The sequence below is a fragment of the Falco peregrinus genome, chromosome 3, assembly GCF_023634155.1.
Source record: "Falco peregrinus isolate bFalPer1 chromosome 3, bFalPer1.pri, whole genome shotgun sequence".
Lineage (NCBI taxonomy): Eukaryota > Metazoa > Chordata > Aves > Falconiformes > Falconidae > Falco > Falco peregrinus.
In genome coordinates, this window is record NC_073723.1 from 12,608,136 (window position 1) to 12,626,533 (window position 18,398).

Here is an 18,398-nt window from a genome sequence, read left to right on the forward strand (position 1 = left end):
GGAAATATTCTTTGAGTCTGGCTTGAAACACATTATTTGATGTCATAGTACAACTATTAATCTAGCGGCAATCTTCCAGACGGTGCTGCCTGTCGACCTCCACCGTTACCAAAAACGGGAGCATTCATAAAGCACATTTGGCCATCTTCAAACATTCCCAGTCCTGTCCTGCCAGCTAGCATACTGGGAGAACACACACAATTATGTCCAAGAAGACAACAAGATGCAGGGACACTGTTAAATATTAGGGACATGAGATCACTAATGGAGCCCTGCACTTGATACACGACGCAAGAGCTCCCTCTCCCCGCTTCCTCTCACACCTCAAATGGGACACGTGACCGCATCCGCCATTCCAGTGAGATGCAAGTTCCCTCCTTGCCCTTCACCCCCCTTCACCAGTTTTTGATGATAGGGTTGTCACTGTCACACGAAAATAAACTTGGCCAAGCTTTGGCTCAACTACCTGAATACAGTCCTGAACCACACACAGCCACTCTCCCCCGAGAGCCAGGCTGTGGGGTGAGCTCCCACATGGTACAACGCAATTTTGTTCCCCTCCTCCCAGCCCAGCAAGATCACCCGAACCTCTCTTTTCCTTCACACAAAGGACTCCTGCTCTACACCTCCACCAACAGAAAGGAAGCTGGAGAATAAGTACCCATTAACTTTATAACATCTTTCTTACCAAAGACCAAAAAAAAGGCAAAATAAAAACTTCGTGTAGACCACAACTGTTTCTAGTGAAAAATACACACATAAATGCTTTTTAAAAAGCGATCAGATAACCCAAGTCAAAGTGCTATGATAGAAAGCAGGATGTTTCTATTTAATACCTGAAAGCACGCTAAAATGGTTCTGAAGAACACAATGAACACAAACCTCCTTCTCCAAAAGCACACAGGGGGCATAAGTCAGACCTAACAAGGATGTCCAAGTAGGGATTTTTTAATTTTTTTTTTAAAAAAGGGACTCAACACAGATGCAGTATCTTTTGCACAAAAAGCACGCTAACTGCAACAGAGTGAACTTTCATCATCTCTACTAACCCCTAAGAGCTCACATATTATTTTTAAAAAACGTATTAAAAATCAGGACTGTACCTAACAGTATGCCAGGCGCTGAGTAAAGCCTCTGCTTCCTTTAGTACGCTGATCTTGAAGCACAGCAGCTATTTTAAATTTATTGACATGTAAGACTCATGGACATCGGGGGAGGGGCATAAATTATTTGCTCTCTATTCCTCTTCTTTTTCCATCCCTCACTTCCATATAATTTACTGACTCTCAGTTTATTCAGTAGCATATGGGGGAGTGGAGACCCAACAGAAAAGCAGTATTTATTCATTGTGTAAGTCTAGATTAAAAACCATCAGCTGTCAACTTCATATTTAAAATTTAAGTTAAATCAATATACTGCACACCACAGTGCAGACTCATTGCTTATGTCTAAAACAGAGAACACAAAACAACATCAGATTTTCTACTGTCACTCAACTTCTGCAGGAACAATACGTGACTTAGGCACCCTGTGCTCAGTCCCGCACTGCTCAGTTCACCGTACAAGTCAATTCTGTGAATTGTTTATACATCTCATGGCTGTCCACACAGCCCCTAAAAAGCCCCTGCTTTAGAGGCTTCTGTTGTACATTCACAGCAGTGGCTCTGGATGTATGACAAAGACGTCTTTTTCAAAGAGATGTAAAGTTTTAATCTCAACAATGCATTGCAATCAGAATACATCAGGATTTCAATAATTTTGATTATTTAATTCATAACTATAATATTTCTATCAGAGTTCAATGAGTTGCAAAAGTTAATTTATTTTTCTTTCCCCCTCAGCACTACTTGGAGAACAGTAATTCAGGGATTTCCCCCCCCCCCCCCCCCCGTCTGTGCAATCCAGCTTGTTTTACATAATTACTATGCTTTGCAGCTTTCAAGAAATAACTTGAACAAGGATGTCAAAAATACTCAAAAATATAAAGCTAGAGAGAAAACAGGCCATAAAACAAGAAACACAATATTGCCAGATTAATTGGTTTATTTTTATTCCCTTGTAGCTCTGAGAAATTTTCAGTAACAGATCTAGTTGTTTTAAAAGCCAAAGACAACATGATAAATATAACACTGAGTACATGATAGACCTCATTAAGGCGTGTCTAAGACACATTTTAGAACACAGTGAATACACATTCTCTTTGTGTAATTACCTTTCACAACAAAAGTTTAAAAATTGACTTTAAGTAGAACAAACCAGAATTTGAAGTTTGGCATGCCAGAAGCTTTGCATGCAATTTCCTCTAGAATATCTGAATGAAGAGTAGCTTTATAATCTTATCCCTTTTATACAAGAGGGGCTTCTAAGAGAAGCCAAGTGATCTGTGTAGCACCAGCATTTCATTTAAATATACTTTCACTCATCTGTAGGGCATACTTCCACTTCAAGCTAAAAGGTAAAGGGTTTACTATTTAATTATTTTGGGGGGTATGTCTCAGCACTCCCAGCATCCGATATATTCAGTATTCCTTCAATTTAAAGCATAATGAAAAATACTCAGAAGAAACAGGACCTCCCACATATTCCTCCCAAGTGTGGAAGACCTGCACCAGAAGTTTACTTCCATCTACTGCACTCCCTAGACAAATTAAAATCCTCATGTTCTTCATAGCAACTACCAGCAAGGATTAAGGTTACAGGTACAGCAGTACGAACAGACATGGGAGTTAATGGGCACGTGGTTAGCTCAGCTTGGCTATCACAACCAAAGCAGCAATTCTGTGCCGTTTTGAATTTGTGACCTACTAACTAACAAGTTTTATACTCACTTATTATCACGTCTCTTTGCCATAATCCTCTCAAGGGGTTGAAAGGGAAAGAGCTCTTCATCTTCAGTAGAACAGACAACTGGTTTCCAAATACCAGATACTCATGTTGGGGAAAAAAACCCAAAGCACTGGAAAACTTTCAGTAACATCTCTCATGGCATAAACCATGGCAGGCATTAGATTCCAACCACAAAAGAATTACATTGCTTCCTGAGACCCAAAATTTGTACAAATTGCTTCCAAGCAGCACCACAAATAAGTCAGGACACTGCCAGCTTACTTGTCCAGAAATTTCAACTCATTATCTTGTTATTTCAAGAAGCAGAAGGCCAGCTCATGCCTTACCACAGAGCCTCACCTGTTTTAAATGAAGTAGATCTACAGGTTTTGCATTCCTATTCAGAGCAGGCCTTTCAAAGAAAAGATTGCAGAAGGTTTTGGTGTGGTTTTTTTTTTTTTTTTTAAATGGGCAACAGAAGCCATACTTACAAAATTCTTACTCTTTAAGCTCTAAACCATGGATTTCAAGTTGTTGTAGAGTCAATAATGCTTCTTTCATCATCATCCTGTTTCAAAATAGCACTGGAAACTTCAACAAGCAGCAGAGGTTTGTCTGCTAAGATCAGTTGTTTACAGCGTAGTCTCTTGGCACATTCTGACTGGAATATTATAGTGTCTGTCATCTTCAGTTATGAGAGTCACCACAGGCCAGTCCTCCTCCGGGTCATTGGGATAAAGTGTGATGAATTCATCAGTACTATACTTATACAGTCGATACACTTGGATGGTATACTGCAGAGCATAAGCAAGGAGAAACATTTCCACCTACATTGGAAAAAAAGCAGAAATGCAACGTGCAAAATTAAACATACCTTTTGTAAGATTTTTCTCATAAAAATACTAAATACCCATCAGAAGCAATTTTTGAAAGAAAAAAGTGAAAAAGCATATACACGAGCATCTCTAGTTCAGTATCTCAATCATATACCTCTAAGATACCATGCCTTCAACATGAAGCTCTTCAGACCCAACAAAAAGAAACTAAACCAGTCCTAAAGAAAAGCTACTTTATACAGAGAATCCCACTTCCCTACTGCCACAAACAGGTAGGAATGACATTCTCTTGTAGCTGTATTCATCCTGTTATGTCACTAAACCAGACAAGAATGGGTTTCAAGCAATGATCCTTTCCCCATTAGGGGGAACTCCAAGCTCTCTAGCCAAAACAAAACCAAAGAAAAAAAAAAAAAGACAGAAAGCCTTTACAAAGCCCATTGATATCAGAAGGAATTCAGAGAAAGAACCTAGAAAATCTATCTTGTCTACTGCAGTGGCAAGCCTATCCTCTAAGTAACAATTTACAAAGAATATAAATGAAATAAACCTAGTCAGCACAAAAACAAGCAACATTACTTATTGACTAAACTGGGCAGCAAAAAAGTCATCAGTGAATCATCTAATTAACAGTAAAAGCAACCTGCCTCATCTATACAAGAGTTGTAGGATTTTTAAGCCAATAAACAGAAACAAAACGTAATAATTACAGAAACATGGAAGTAAGTAGCGAATTCAACTGCAGTACCACACTTAACATTCAATGGGATTATTTTTTTTTTTAAATGGATGTTTCTAAAACCTTTTGGACTATTCAGCTCATTAACTACTATGTTTTGTTTTGGGGCTTTTTTGTAATACGTATACCATTTCTGCAACGTATAAGGCAGTAATTACTATTAGTTTACCAGAATTCACCAAGTATATGTACTACACATGACCTTCTCTGCATAATTTGAGTATTAGCTTTTATTTTTTTAAAAGCTAATAATTAAGAGACTAAACCAAATGTTACCATTAACACAAGGCCATACTACCAAAGAATGCTACCCAAGTGTCAGCTGCCAGACAAAAACTGATGTTTAAGAGGAAGCTTTAGACTCTTACATAAGCAAGCGGTTCTACCATATTTTTCCCAATAAAAGACCAGACATTACACCATTAAATTTAGCCAGACCAACAAAAGCTGGGTGATTTCTTAAATCACTTGAAACCAAAATCTCCAAAACAGGAAAATAACACTCTAAGAATGATCTCTCCTTACTTGTTCGAGGCCTCCACTGTGACCAACATGATTCAAGTGATTATGCATTAACTGACAAGGGTTGCTAGACGTATCTCGTGCAAACAGCAACCATGCGAAGACAGGAACTCTCCTTCCATCTTTATCATCATTGTATAATTTGATTGCAGTGTTAAGCATCAAAAATTTCAGCGCTTCATAGAGACTATACTCTTCCTCTTCATTTTTAAACAATTTATCACAAGCTTCTTGTTTCTCAAAAGGACCCTTGATTTCACTTATACTCTTCCACTATAAAAAAATAAAACATACAACATGTATCAATAGCCATCATCATGCAAGAGCTGCAAAAAGCCACTTGTGAATTGTCAGACGTTCAGCACAGGCACTCGGAATTTAATTTATGAAGGGTTTTGTGTCTTTTTAAAAACAATCAAGAATTTTTCCACAGCTGTAGTCCTATCAAGGTCAAGGTGAGTTAGTCTGATTTCGCTTAAATTAGTCCTTAAGCAAAGCAAAAGAAGAGGATGCTGAAAATGTTGCAAGGTGGCAAAAAAAACATTGTCATGGGACAATAAGCAAGAAGGTAATAAACTTTTGTTTCCTGTATCATAAATCCTCTATCCTTCATATTCTTTACATTTCACTTACTCTGAATGATTATTTCATGTCAGCCCTCAAACTGCTTGAATGCAGCCTTTAAAATATTCTTAAAAGCCTTCAAAAAAAAGAGAATACGCATACACAGTAAGAAAGAAACAACTGAAGAGATTTTAAATAGGTTCCAGAGTTTCATGGGAGGAAGGGGCTAGGTTATATAGTACAAACTAAAGGGGCACAATGACTTTCCTGTTACATTAACCTAGAACAAAAACATATAAACGTTGAATAGAAACTACTCCTTTGAAATTGCTTCTGCATTATTCTGTATCATTTTTCTTTCTGTGACCTCTTCAAGGTAGCAACGGCATTTATGCATAGCATACATCATTCCTTCAAATAAATACAAGAAATAATAGGGCAAAATGTTACTCTGTTACATTAATTTCTTCACAGAAACCTGTAGCAGTTTTCTGCTCAGCTGGTTAAAAATTAATTCCAGCATCAGGCAAGTGAAAACTGCCACAGGTCTGAACAGGCATTCTTGCCTTGATTTTTCTGCAGTATACATACAGAAAAGTGACTTTCACTAGTGAAAGCATCCTTATGCTAAATTCATCATATCCAAGAGTCTGTCATTTTCCTTCTTTGCAAGTAACCAAGAATAAACAAATACTTTTCCAACCTTTTCCCTTAGAAGTATTAAATATTCTTTAATTTCATCACTTATTTCTCCCATCTTCCTGCCCAGTTTGTGTTTCAGCTGCCACTGCTTGATCCAGTCATATTTGCTCAGCAAGTTTTCAGGAAGCTGGAAGTTGAGAGAAGAAAAGGCAGCTTAAGTCAAAAATCTTGACAGGAAAACTCACTAACTTCCAGATTAGTATTTTATTCTTTTTTTTAAAAAAAAAAAAAAAAAAAATCATTTCACACCTTAAAGCAATCCCTTATATGAACAGATGTCATAGTAAGATGAACATAACTGGACACAACGAGCTCTTTATAATACTTGCCAGGTAACAGTCAGAATACTGGGCTATTATGAATTCCAGATCTAACTAATACACAAGCACTGGAAAAATTAATCACTCCAAGTAACTCTCACTTTTTTTTTTTTTTTAATTAAAATAAGCCAGCAGCACATGACAGTGACTGTGTTTGAAAGTGTCCCTGAACCAACAGAAGAAAAGGTTAAAGATGTGATGACATCCACCAGATAATCTAGAAGTCTTGGTGAAGTGCAAACTACTTTGTCCAGAAGACACAAGCTGTGGGGTTTGTTTTTTTGAGGAAACATAATTACAGCACTACTAGACAGGTTTTCTTATAAAGAAGAAAACAACCTCGGGATTAGTTGATGCATCGTATCATACTGCAGCCTCAGAACTGCCTCTTTTACTACTCACATGCTACACCTGATCAGTTAAGAGCTTTTACACTTCTCTTGAAGGACATGTTGGCAGTTGCATGCCCAGATTTTTACCCTCATTTATTAACCCATTTTCCTGCTAGAACTGGAAAAACAACTTTTGTCTCTCAATGAATTAAATATTTGGCTACAGCAACACATAAACCGTCAGCCATTACCAGTCAGTTTTCATTTTATCAGGACTCCAAACCAGTGATATGTTCTCTTTAATTGCAACCAAGTATTTGTCAGATATACACAGACCTTCACACCAGCCTGGCATCCTATGCTAACTGGATATATAGAACTAAATAATCAAAGATTATATACCAATAACTTCCACAACTAGAAATGTGCACGTAAACACTGTTCTAATTAAAGAAAAAAAAAATAATCTTCGTTACAAGTTGTACTTGCTAGCTGTCACCACACACATTTCTTTTAACACGCCTTTGCTTTGATGCATTAACAGTTTATCATTTCAATTAGTTCATTTTATAGTTGTACACCTTTTTCAAAAAAATGTTCATTACCATACGACATGTTTTCCTCTGTCAATCCATAGGAAGAAAAACGGGTGAACATCATTAAAAACTGTGAAGAACACCATTTTAAAAAGTTTGCACATTCTTTAAAGGAGCACTAGGAAACTATGTTCTACAGTTTGATAACGTGGAGATGGTTGTCAGCTGGCAAAATTTTTTTTATAAAAAAGAATTTTTTTTACAACATGCTGCAGCAGTAAGAAATATTTCAAGCAAAGTCTTTTATCAGTAATTACAAAAACTTATGAACAGAATTTCACTTAATGACAGTGACCACAATAAGAAATTTTAAGATAGCCTCTGAAGTTATACAGACAGACAGTCAGAGCAGTGTGACCTACCTCGACTGATAGCCTACACAGAGTCTGCATCAAACACCCATCATTTACATTTCCAGCAGCAACCTGCACAACCTGAACCTTGCTCCCCACTGGAGTGGGCCACTTTTGTATAGGCAGCTTCTTCCACGTTCACAGATATCACCAAATGGACTTCGTTGACACAAGACCATTTCTGGAATATTCTTCTACTTCTTATGAAGACATGTTGTTTACTTACCCATCAATGCCCCATAAGAACTGTTCTTTCTGTCAGGTTGACGTTGCTCTTAGGCTTACTTTAAGTAACATTTAAGACACAGGTAATACATTCCAAAAAGCCCACAGCATCCAATTTGTTAAACCACTTTCTAGAGAAACCATATATGACACACAAGAATACATACAACAATTTTGAAAAGCTGGGGTTTTTTCCCAAATGTGCTTAAAACAGCTTGTCTATATTTTTTGTTATTACCAGCTGTTTTGTGGGAAACCTTTTACTGCCATATTACATGCAGTAAGAAGAAACCAAGAAAGCAAGATAACAAAAAATATTTTTATAAATATGTTAGAAACAAAAGGAGGGCCAAGGATAATCTGTACTCTTTATTGGATGCAGGGGGGAATGTTGCCACAAAGGATGAGGAAAAGGCTGAGGTACTTAATGCCGCCTTTGCCTCAGTCTTTACTAGTAAGACCAGTTACCTTCAAGGTACCCACCCCCCTGAGCTGGAAGACAGGGACGAGGAGCAGCAAAGCGAAGTCCCCACAGTCCAGGAGGAAACTGTTAGTGACCTGCTGCTCCACTTAGACTCACACAAATCTATGGGTCTGGATGGGATCCACCCAAGGGTACTGAGGGAGCTGGTGGAGCTGCTCACCAAGCCGCTCTCCATCATTTATCAACAGTCCTGGATAACCAGGGAGGTCCCAGAAGACTGGGGGTTAGCCAGTGTGATGCCCAACTACAAGAAGGGCAGGAAGGAGGATATGGGGAAGTACAGGCCCGTTAGTCTAACCTTAGTGATGGGGAAGGTTATGGAGCAGGTCATCCTGAGCGCCATCACACAACACATACAGAACAATCAGGGGACTGGGCCCAGCCAGCACTGGTTTATAAAAGGCAGGTCCTGCTCGACAAACCTGATCTACAAGATGACCCATCTAGTGGGTGAGGAAAGGCTGTGGATGCTGTCTACCTGGACCTTAGTAAAGCCTTTGACATCATCTCCTACAGCATTCTCCTGGAGAAGGAGGCTGCTCATGGTTTAGATGGGTGTACTCTACATTGGACTTGGCCATCCAGCCAGCTTTTACCCAAAGAGTGGTAGTAAACAGTTACAACCTCCTGACGGCTGGTCACAAGTGGTGTTCCCCAGGCTCTGTATCGAGGCCAGTCCTGTTATCAACAACCTGGACAAGGGAACTGAGTGTACCCTCAGTAAGTCTACAGACAACACCAAGTTAGGGAGGAGTGTTATTCTGCTGGAGGGCAGGAAGCTCTGCAGAGGGGTCTGGACAGGCTGGACTGATGGGCCAAGGCCAACTGTATGAGGTTCAGCAAGAAGTGCCGAGTCCTGCACCTGGGTCACATGAATCCCACACAACACCACAGGCTTGGGGAAGAGCAGCTGGAAAGCTCCCTGGGGGAAAAGGCCCTGGATGTGCTGGCTGACAACCAACTGAGCATGAGCCTGGCAGCATGCCCAGATGGCCAAGAAGGTCAACAGCATCCTGGAATGTATCCAAAATAGTTTCACCAGCAGGACAAGGGAAGGGATCATCCCCCTGTACTCAGCACCAGTGAGGCTGCACCTTGAATACTGTGTTCAGTTTTGGCTCCCTCATTTCATGAGGGATGAAGAGATGCCGCAGTGTGTCCAGAGAAGGGCAAGGAGGCTGGAGAAGGGTCTGGAGTAGAAGTCCTATACAGAGTGGTTGAGGGAACCGGGGTTGTTTACTCTGGAGAGGAGAAGACTCAAGGGGGATCTTATTGCTCTCTACAACTACCTGAAAGGAGGTTGTAGACAGGTGGGTGTCAGTCTCTTCTCCCAGATAACAAGTGATAGGATGAGAGCAAATGGCCTCAAGCTGCACCAGGGGAGGTTTAGTTTGGATAGTAGGAAAAAGCTCTGCACTGAAAGAGTGGTTAAGCACTGGAACAGGCTGCCCAGGGAGATGGTGGAATCACCATCGCTGAAGGTGTTTACAAAAATGCATAGATGCGGTGCTTAGGGACATGGTTTAGTGATGGACTTGGCAATCCTGGGTTAATGGTTGGACTTGATGACCTCAAAGGTCTTTTCCAACCTAAATAATTCTACGATTCTAAGATGAAGACAGACAAGTTATATTACAGTCAGCACTACAGTACCTTTCATACATTATAAACCAGAAATTAAGGAGATCTGGACTCAATTCCAAGTTGAAAGAATCACTCTAATTGAACAACAAAATTGAGCCCGTCACTTTTCAGTTCAAGGGATATTGAGAAGTGAGCATATATAGCATAACAGAGAAAGGAAAACAAAAATATTCAAATAGGTTAGAATCAACACTCCACTACTGTCAGAAGATCAAACCTTGACACATACCATAGTAAAATCCTCACTCCGCAGCCAGCTTGGTAACTGGGTAGCTTGGCTTAGTGCCTGGAAAAGAGTTGCTCTGAAAGCACAATAGTTATCACCTCGTACTCTCCTTATAGATGCAAACTTCTGTGCAACTGCTTCGTATCCCTAGAAAAACATAACATCCAAACAACATCAAAGCATTAATAAAACATTTTAAGGTCATGCAGTGGTATTGTAAAAGACACTGACATATCAGCATCCAAATGGTAATCGTATTTAAAAAAGAAAAATGGGAGGGGGTAGTTCTAAAGCACTTAAACTACTTCAAAAACTACCCATTTTGGGAGTTCAAATGCTTTTACGTCACAAATTATGCTGTGAAAAAAAACTTCCTTAGTTCTACTGAATAACAAACAAGAAACCAAAGAAATCAAGTAGATAACTGGTTGTGGTATTTACTTGATGACAGAGCACAATTATCATTGAAATGTGTGTAGCTAACTCAGTTTCAAAAAAATCTAAACATATAAACATGCACACACAAGAATATAAATCTAAAAATATATCATGCTTACAAGAAGTTTCAGCAACAGTTCACACTATTTACCCAATACATAGCATGTCTAGTTTCTGCCTCAGGGAAAATTTGAGTTCACACTGAGGTTTCCTGACACATGCCTCAGCACATCTGTCCCCTCCCTGCTGTTCCCATACCTACACTTTTAGCAGAGCTGCAATGTTGAATTGTAACTCCTGAAGCTCAGCACACCTCTTCAACTAAGCTAGCAAGACCCAGTGCCTGTGCATCTGTATTTCTCTTACTAACCTCTTGAAGGTGACACACAGATCTTCTGATTTATGGAAATTTTTAAGTTGTATTGAAAAAAAACCAAACCCAAAACCAAAAACTGAAAAAGCCCAACCAACCTTATACTTTACTTTCTGCCATTCTAGCTCAAGATTAATATAATAAAACTAGTCCAAAACCTACAAAAAATAAGAATTCAGGAAGAATTTAAGAAAAACTGAGCCTATTCATTAAAGCTCCCCATCTTAAAAACCATGCAATTCACCAGCTTCAGTTATTTGCCTTCTGCTACCAAGTATGGTTATCCGTTCTTTCATTTCAACAACCCCCAAAATTACCATTTTATGGCAATAAACCATATTTAAAACTTCAATTGAAAACTGCACTGAAGAATAGTATTAATCAAAAGGCTACACTATCAACAAGCAGCCTTACTAAAAAACACATTTTGAACGAGTACAAAACAAAACCATCTTTCAGTTGTCAGCCACTTCCAAGACCAGACACTGGAAACCACTGCTATTGCATTTCCTGTTTTAAAGAGTGTTCCCATAGGAAATCACCCACTAAACATACAAATGAAAACAAAAAGCCCAACAAAATTCAACAAACACAGAACTGATACCTTTCTCATCCTTTTTGCTACTGGTGTATTTCCTCTCCATTCTTTGCTGCAATACTCCATGACATCCATTTCAGGTGCAACACTTAGTTTATATTCTGTTAAAATAGAATATGTAACATTATACGGAGAAGGTGAAACAGAACAACATAGAAAAAGCATTGAATTGTTAAATACACTCTATCACTTTAAAATAACATTGGTGCCAAAGGAGACTGGCAGCACAACCTACAGCTACTAAGTAATTATTAGTATCAGAGGGGGGGCGGGACGGAAAAAGCTTGCTCTGAAAATGACAAGTGAAGACAAGTAATTACGTAATCCAACAAAATCGACATCCTCTTTTCTGCACAATATTAATTGGCAAAGAGTAGGAATTAGTATTCTTCGTTTTCTTAGCAATCAGAAAAATATCTGACAAGTTTCTCTTCTTTCAGCAGCCAGACTATAAAGGATAAAGATGACTGATCTTTCCGAGTAAGTCAGAAACCATAACAGAAAGAAGAATTACAGTTTTCTGTTGGAATCCCAACAGCCTTTGTTTCAAATCTGATAGCACTAAAGTTATCAAGGGATCCCAGCAACAGATGCCACTATAATGACTATAGATCAGTATAAATCAGCGTAAGTCTTGTAACAGGCTACACGACTGTTTTTCCAAAGGATTTGCGTTCTCTTGTAAAGCAACTATAGAAACATGGGGGGAAAAAAATCTATTAAGAGCAACCAGTTTTATATAAGATCTATCTTTTCATGAATTAACCTGCATAATGTACTCCGTCATGATAAGTAACTTCTATTGTACAGAGACATCTGTGCACAAAGATCCTTGGAAACGAGGGTGTCAAATCATCACAAACTAGTGCTACAATGAATTGTGATACTGTATTTGAAATGTCACACAAAGTTCTAATGTACCTGAAGAGCTTGTCTCACTACGCAATATCTTTTCTCGCTCTATTTCTTCTGCATCGCGATACATGTCCTCCTCACTGCAATAAAAACCAACACACACTTCATGGAACAGCACAAATCTTACAGTAATTCCCCAGTTTACAACCACAGGCAAGTACTTAAGAAGTACTTAAGACTTTTTCCAATTATGTTTTAAGTCGATTTCCTTTCCATCTTACACATTTTCATAAAACAACATGAGTTCTCAGGGAAAAAAAAAGTTTAAAAAACCTCTCAGCTGTTCCCCTCCCTTATCTATGACACTTATGTTGGTAACAAATAACTGCCTCTATTTCTCTTCTGCTGGTTGTACGAAGACTACAGAACTAAGGTCCCTTTGTATTTGTAAATTTTACAGGATAAATTTGCAAAAGGCACAAGCCAAAATGCCTATTTGCTGAGCATATGGATGCTACAACCTAAGCACGCAACTAAGAACACATGATTCACCACCAGCTTTGTATCTACGCTCCGCTGGAGCTGAGCAACCTGCCTAATAGATGAGCAGAATGCACCACGGAGTATCATGATGAAAAGTAGCCAGCTATCTGCAGCGGGTTTGAATGTTACAAAGGAAACAAAATTCTAAGCATGATCCAAACTGCAGCCTACAGGCCAACTGAAATCCAGACACACATTTCTTCCTTGAATGATACAGGCTTTTTGGTCAAGGTACAGTCTTAAGAGTCAAATGTCTCCATCTGAACCTGTATACAGACATTCTGACATCAAGTTATAACCATGAAGGAGGAAATGATGGCCCAGAAGGATACTGTTTCTATGTATAGCCTAGCATTATCAAGAAGAGATCTCAAAGGTAGGGTGTGAACATTACCATTGGGAATAGAGGTTCATACAGCGTCCAAGAAACAGGCAATAAATTGCACATTCCTTTAAATATGACTCTGGGTGGCATTTGTCATACAAATACATCTAGCAAATAAACTTTAAAAAAAATCAATTTCACAGCTAAAATACTTCAAAAAAACCCCATATATCACCAAACTTACTCATAAATCATTTAGGCTTACCACTAAAGAGGTTCCATCGACTTTTTTTTATTCTTATTATTTTTTGTTTGTATTTTGCAGAAAGTACATGTGCAGAAAAAAACTGTACTATTAGCAGCCCAAACCACAGCATGCTTGCAAAAGACCAGAAAGAAATTAAGGCAGTGACCCTGCCCCATCTTAGGCTACTCGGAGAGGACAAGCAGTTAGGAAGACTGAGAAAAGGTTTAATGCAGCCAGCTGGTAATTAAACTTGAAAAAATACACTGGTAACTGTGGTACACTGGTCTTTGTTATTTCTTTTTCTTTATATCCAAACCAGCTTACCTAAAAAAAGTAACATTTCTAACCCATTTGCATGTATTTCCCTTAAGAACAACAAAAAAATAAATTTAAAGACAAATATATAGCTGTAAACTGTCACCTACTGTGCAGTCATATGAAACTACCGTTCAGTTTTACTCAAATTTCAAACCTTTAACCTTCCAACTAGGTTTCCCAGGTGCTCAAATAGCTGCTTGAAATCTGATTCATAACAATATTACATAAATATTAATGAAAAGAGAAACAATAGATGCAGTAGATATTAAACATACTATTCCATAAGGAGTACTATCTGCTGAGAAGAAAAATCATAGAAATAATTACCTAAAGTCCTTATCCTTGTCACAGTGTGGCACTGGACAAACCCTAATTTCCATGCATAATCTTACTTCTTAACAGAGATTAAGGTCCATTAAGGTTTGTGAAGAACTTCAAGAATACTTAACCTTGAAAACACTGTGGAAAACAAAAAATCCAAACAACTTGGTATCCAACAGCAGTGATCTCTAGCCTAGCCTATCTATAACCAAAGTATTTAAAACAAAACAACAAATTCCCCCTATGAGCATGAACAAACCCGTTTCTACAAGGGATCCCACGGGAGGTGGCAGGGCAGGGGGAAGCCTTTCTTTGGGATACATCCTCAAATACATTTAGGTTACAATGCACAAAGAGAGAAAGTTCTCAGCTTAGTAAACTAGTGAAGTCACTCAAAAAAAGAAGTGTTCCTTCCACAGATATTACCCCATCTTCTTTCTAGGAGTTGATGAAATAGGACCCATAGATTCAGAACCTGAGAGATTAACCACCATTGTAAACAAAGTACTGCAATTTAACAGAGTTGTTTTGAAATCAAGGTAGCTAAAAGATGCAATCTATGCGCACAGTCACTCATTTCAGAGTTGAAAGCAGATCTTAACATTGTTCTAGCATAGAAACTGTTAAGTAAATTTGCGGAAACAAGAATGTGGAAACTAAAGCCTTTCCCTACTAACCTTCACATTAATGTCTAACCATAGAGTGAAAACAACAGGTGGAAAAACAATTAAATGAAAACATGCATTTACAAAAGAAAAAAGTGTATAGTGTTGTGTGTAAACATTTAAATTGCTGAACTAGTAAATCAGATTCTGCTGAATCAAAGATACCAAGACAAAAAAAAAAAAACCCAGGATGTCAGGTTTTACTTAGGGTATCCTGGGCTTTGCAATTTTAAAAACAACAAAAAAAAAAAACCCACACCACCAAAAAAAATAAACCCCAACAAGTTGACAGCAAGCAAAACTAAGCTGGAGAGAAAGGAAAGGATTTGGGGCAAAATATAAACAGTTTTATACTAATAAATTTGCAGGACTAGAACTCCCAGTATTGAGGATATCATACAAAAGCAAAACCAATGCTTAAAGTCTTCCATTTATTATCACGAAGAGATGAATATTTAAATTTTTTTACGTCAGATTAAACCCATTACTATTAATAATTCATCTAAAGACATATTAGGTCAAGTAGAATTAGTACGCCACATAGCAATTAATTTAAAAATCCAGAAGGACAGAGATCCTTACGTACCACACTTTTGCCAACATACAGAATACATGTCATACATATTTATATGAATCTGTGTATTAATGATAAATGCGTTAATATTAAAATCCCCTCATATTAGGTTATGCTCAAATCACAGAGTAATTTAAGCACGAAATAAGAATTTAAAAGCATCCTTGAAAACATGTACTTATTTTAGTGACTTTTCCACTAAGTCAGCACTTCTTGTAGATTTTTGGATGTTGTCTAAAACAGTTCACTGGCTACCTATAGAAAGAGGATTAATTAGGAATCACTTTCTTCTCTTACTTTATTAATGAATTCTTCAACAATATAAAGTCACTCTTAATGTGCATTAATTTACTTTTCAGAAGTCTGGAATATTTTTTTTAAAAAAACATTCATATTTATTTCTTCCTCCAAATATTCTTGTAAAGACTTCTACTGCCAAACAGGAACCACACAACTGAATTTTTACTTCAGCTTATAGCACAAGCTTTACAGAAAACAAACAAAAAGCTTAAACATTAGGATTAAAAAAAGCCTTCCATGATTGTCAGCACTGCAGCTAACAAAGCATTCACACTGTTAAAACCAAGCTAGCAGAAGACTATCTGCCTTCAACTCTTACTTTCCCATGCTCTGCACGCTACCCTTAAGAGCTTCATGTCACATCAGTTATTCCCTTCGATAGCGAAAGACCACCACTATTAAACTATAATAATAATAATTTATCTAAAGGGTGAAGGTGGCCTTCAAAGTTTAAGATTTGACATTTAGACCTACTTCACTAAAACACCAACATATATGAAATTTTGCCAAGAAATTCACCTTCATGAACTGAATGTACGCCTCCCTTTCTACAGAAAAGCTGTTAATATATTTTTAAAAAAACAAATCCTTGCCTGTCTTCAGATGACTCCACTGCTGAACAATTACTAGACACAGGCAGATACAGTTCACACTTTCTAGATGCATCCTGATCTGTCAGAAGTGATTTAATCATATCTGTCTTCTCAGGTCTCCCAGTACTTCTGTATACGTCGTCTTTTCTTATTTCCGATGTAGATTGCTCTTTCTGGTCAGCAGCTGCATTTGCTGAGCCAAGTTCGTCAGAAGGAGCCACAACTTCCATTTCATGCTTCACCAAGCGTATGGCAACACTCTCTTTTTTCTGTGCCTGTTCTGCACCCGCAGAAAGGCTGGCTGGTTCCGTCATCCACACTTGAAAGTTATCCTGACTTTGAAGAATGGAAGAAACACATGAAGAGTACCTCTCAGGGAAGAGCAAAAGCACATGGTTTTAAGAAAACGACAGTATTTTAATAGTTATGTTATATTCTGAGGATTCAGAGGGCGCTTAACTTATTCAAAAGCAGGAACAAAATCCAGAAGTTTGGTAAGGTAACACAACACCCAAGCTATTTTCAAACTGATCTCCTCGGCAAGGCAGTTTCATTTCTTACTCAGGCTAATCTGTGCCAGTTCCTCAAACGCAACCCACGCTAAAGTCAGTGCCCGACCGAACACTTGCTCTTCTCAAGGGGCAGTACCGCTCAGAGCCCCGAGGATTAACGGATAGCCCAATAAAACAAATTTCAGTCCAGCAAGAGGATTTTTACAAACTCACCATGTGCTCCATGAGACCTCCCATTGCAGCAGGATTATTGCTTAACGCAAACAATTCTGATCTTTGGTTTCTTTGAATATGATTTATTTAGTTAAGACGGGACTTTCTACAATCCGTTCTAGCAAGTTCTCCAAAAGCTTAGAATGCACCCGTACAGTAAATTTTCAGTGATAATTTACCTTAAATTGATACATAACCCTCTCAAAAAATTATGGGTTGCTTTGCAGTGGCCACATTCACGGTCTAGACGATTCTTACCATTGCTGCCCAGGCCGGTCACCCCAAAACTGACAGCATTAATAACTAGAGTTATACACCCTAAAATAACTTAATAACGCTATACGCCTACACACGTACAACGCGTTTCTAGCTCCAGGTTAACGCCTCCCACCTGCCACACGCCCTCCTTTCCCAGATGTCACTGTCCCTTCGCCACCGAGCCCTGCCGCGCACCACCCGTCCGTGGGACGGGGCCCGGGACGAGAGCCGCGCACCGCGCCCCGACCGCTCCCAGCGCCGCTCCCCCGGGACGGCGCGGCCCAGGCTCTGCGCAGCACAGGGCCGGCCCTGCCCCCCCGCCGGGCCGCCCAGGCCTCACCTGCCCGGCGCCCCGCGTCCTACCCGGCACCGCTGGCCGCCGCCCGCCGCAGCCGCTCCCCGCCGAGCGCAGGGGGCCGCCCCCGCTCCAGCCGCCCGCTGGCCGGGGCTGTATGGGGCAGGCGGCGGGCCGCCCCCCCGCCGCGCCCCCCGCCGCCCGCCGCCGGCCGCTCATGGCGCGGGGCCGAGGCCGCCGGTCAACCGCGCGGGCCCCGCCGAGCGCCCGCCCGCAGGCTCGCGCCGGGACCGGCTACCGGGGCCGACCGCACGGGCCCCGCGCGCCCATGACCGCGGCCCGCCGCGAGCGAGAACGCGCCCGCCCCTTACGCGGCTCCGCAGCCGCTTCCGCGTCGCCGGCCGCCGGCATCTTCCGCCCGGGCGTCATCACGCCGGAAGCAGCGCTCGGACGCGCCCGCGCTTCCTTCCGCCCGGCGGCCGCCCGGCGGTGAGCGCCGGGGCGCGGGGGCGGGGCTGGCCTCCGGTGCAGGCGCGTGAGCGAAGACAGCGAGACCCGCCCGTCGCTGCGGCTGCGGGCGGCTCCGGGAGGGGGAGGCGTC

At 40.1% G+C, this 18,398-nt stretch overlaps 1 protein-coding gene across 4 annotated transcripts; it reads right to left on the reverse strand.

The window, feature by feature from the left end:
• Nucleotides 1-2,025: 2,025 nt before the first annotated feature.
• OTULIN (OTU deubiquitinase with linear linkage specificity) lies at nt 2,026-18,259 on the reverse strand. 4 transcript variants are annotated; one of them, XM_055799497.1, is made up of 8 exons: nt 18,169-18,259; nt 16,520-16,851; nt 12,700-12,773; nt 11,785-11,879; nt 10,373-10,516; nt 6,191-6,316; nt 4,927-5,196; nt 2,026-3,653 (listed from the first exon to the last, which is right to left on the reverse strand). In XM_055799497.1, exons 2-8 carry the CDS (start codon nt 16,831-16,833, stop codon nt 3,459-3,461), a joined length of 1,218 nt encoding a protein of 405 aa, XP_055655472.1. In that variant the 5' UTR covers nt 16,834-16,851; nt 18,169-18,259; the 3' UTR covers nt 2,026-3,458. The 4 variants fall into 4 exon arrangements, with proteins under 4 accessions (XP_055655472.1, XP_055655469.1, XP_055655470.1 ...); XM_055799494.1 differs by lacking the exon at nt 18,169-18,259 and adding an exon at nt 17,843-18,162; XM_055799495.1 differs by lacking the exon at nt 18,169-18,259 and adding an exon at nt 17,245-17,819.
• Between the last annotated feature and the right edge of the window lie 139 nt (nt 18,260-18,398).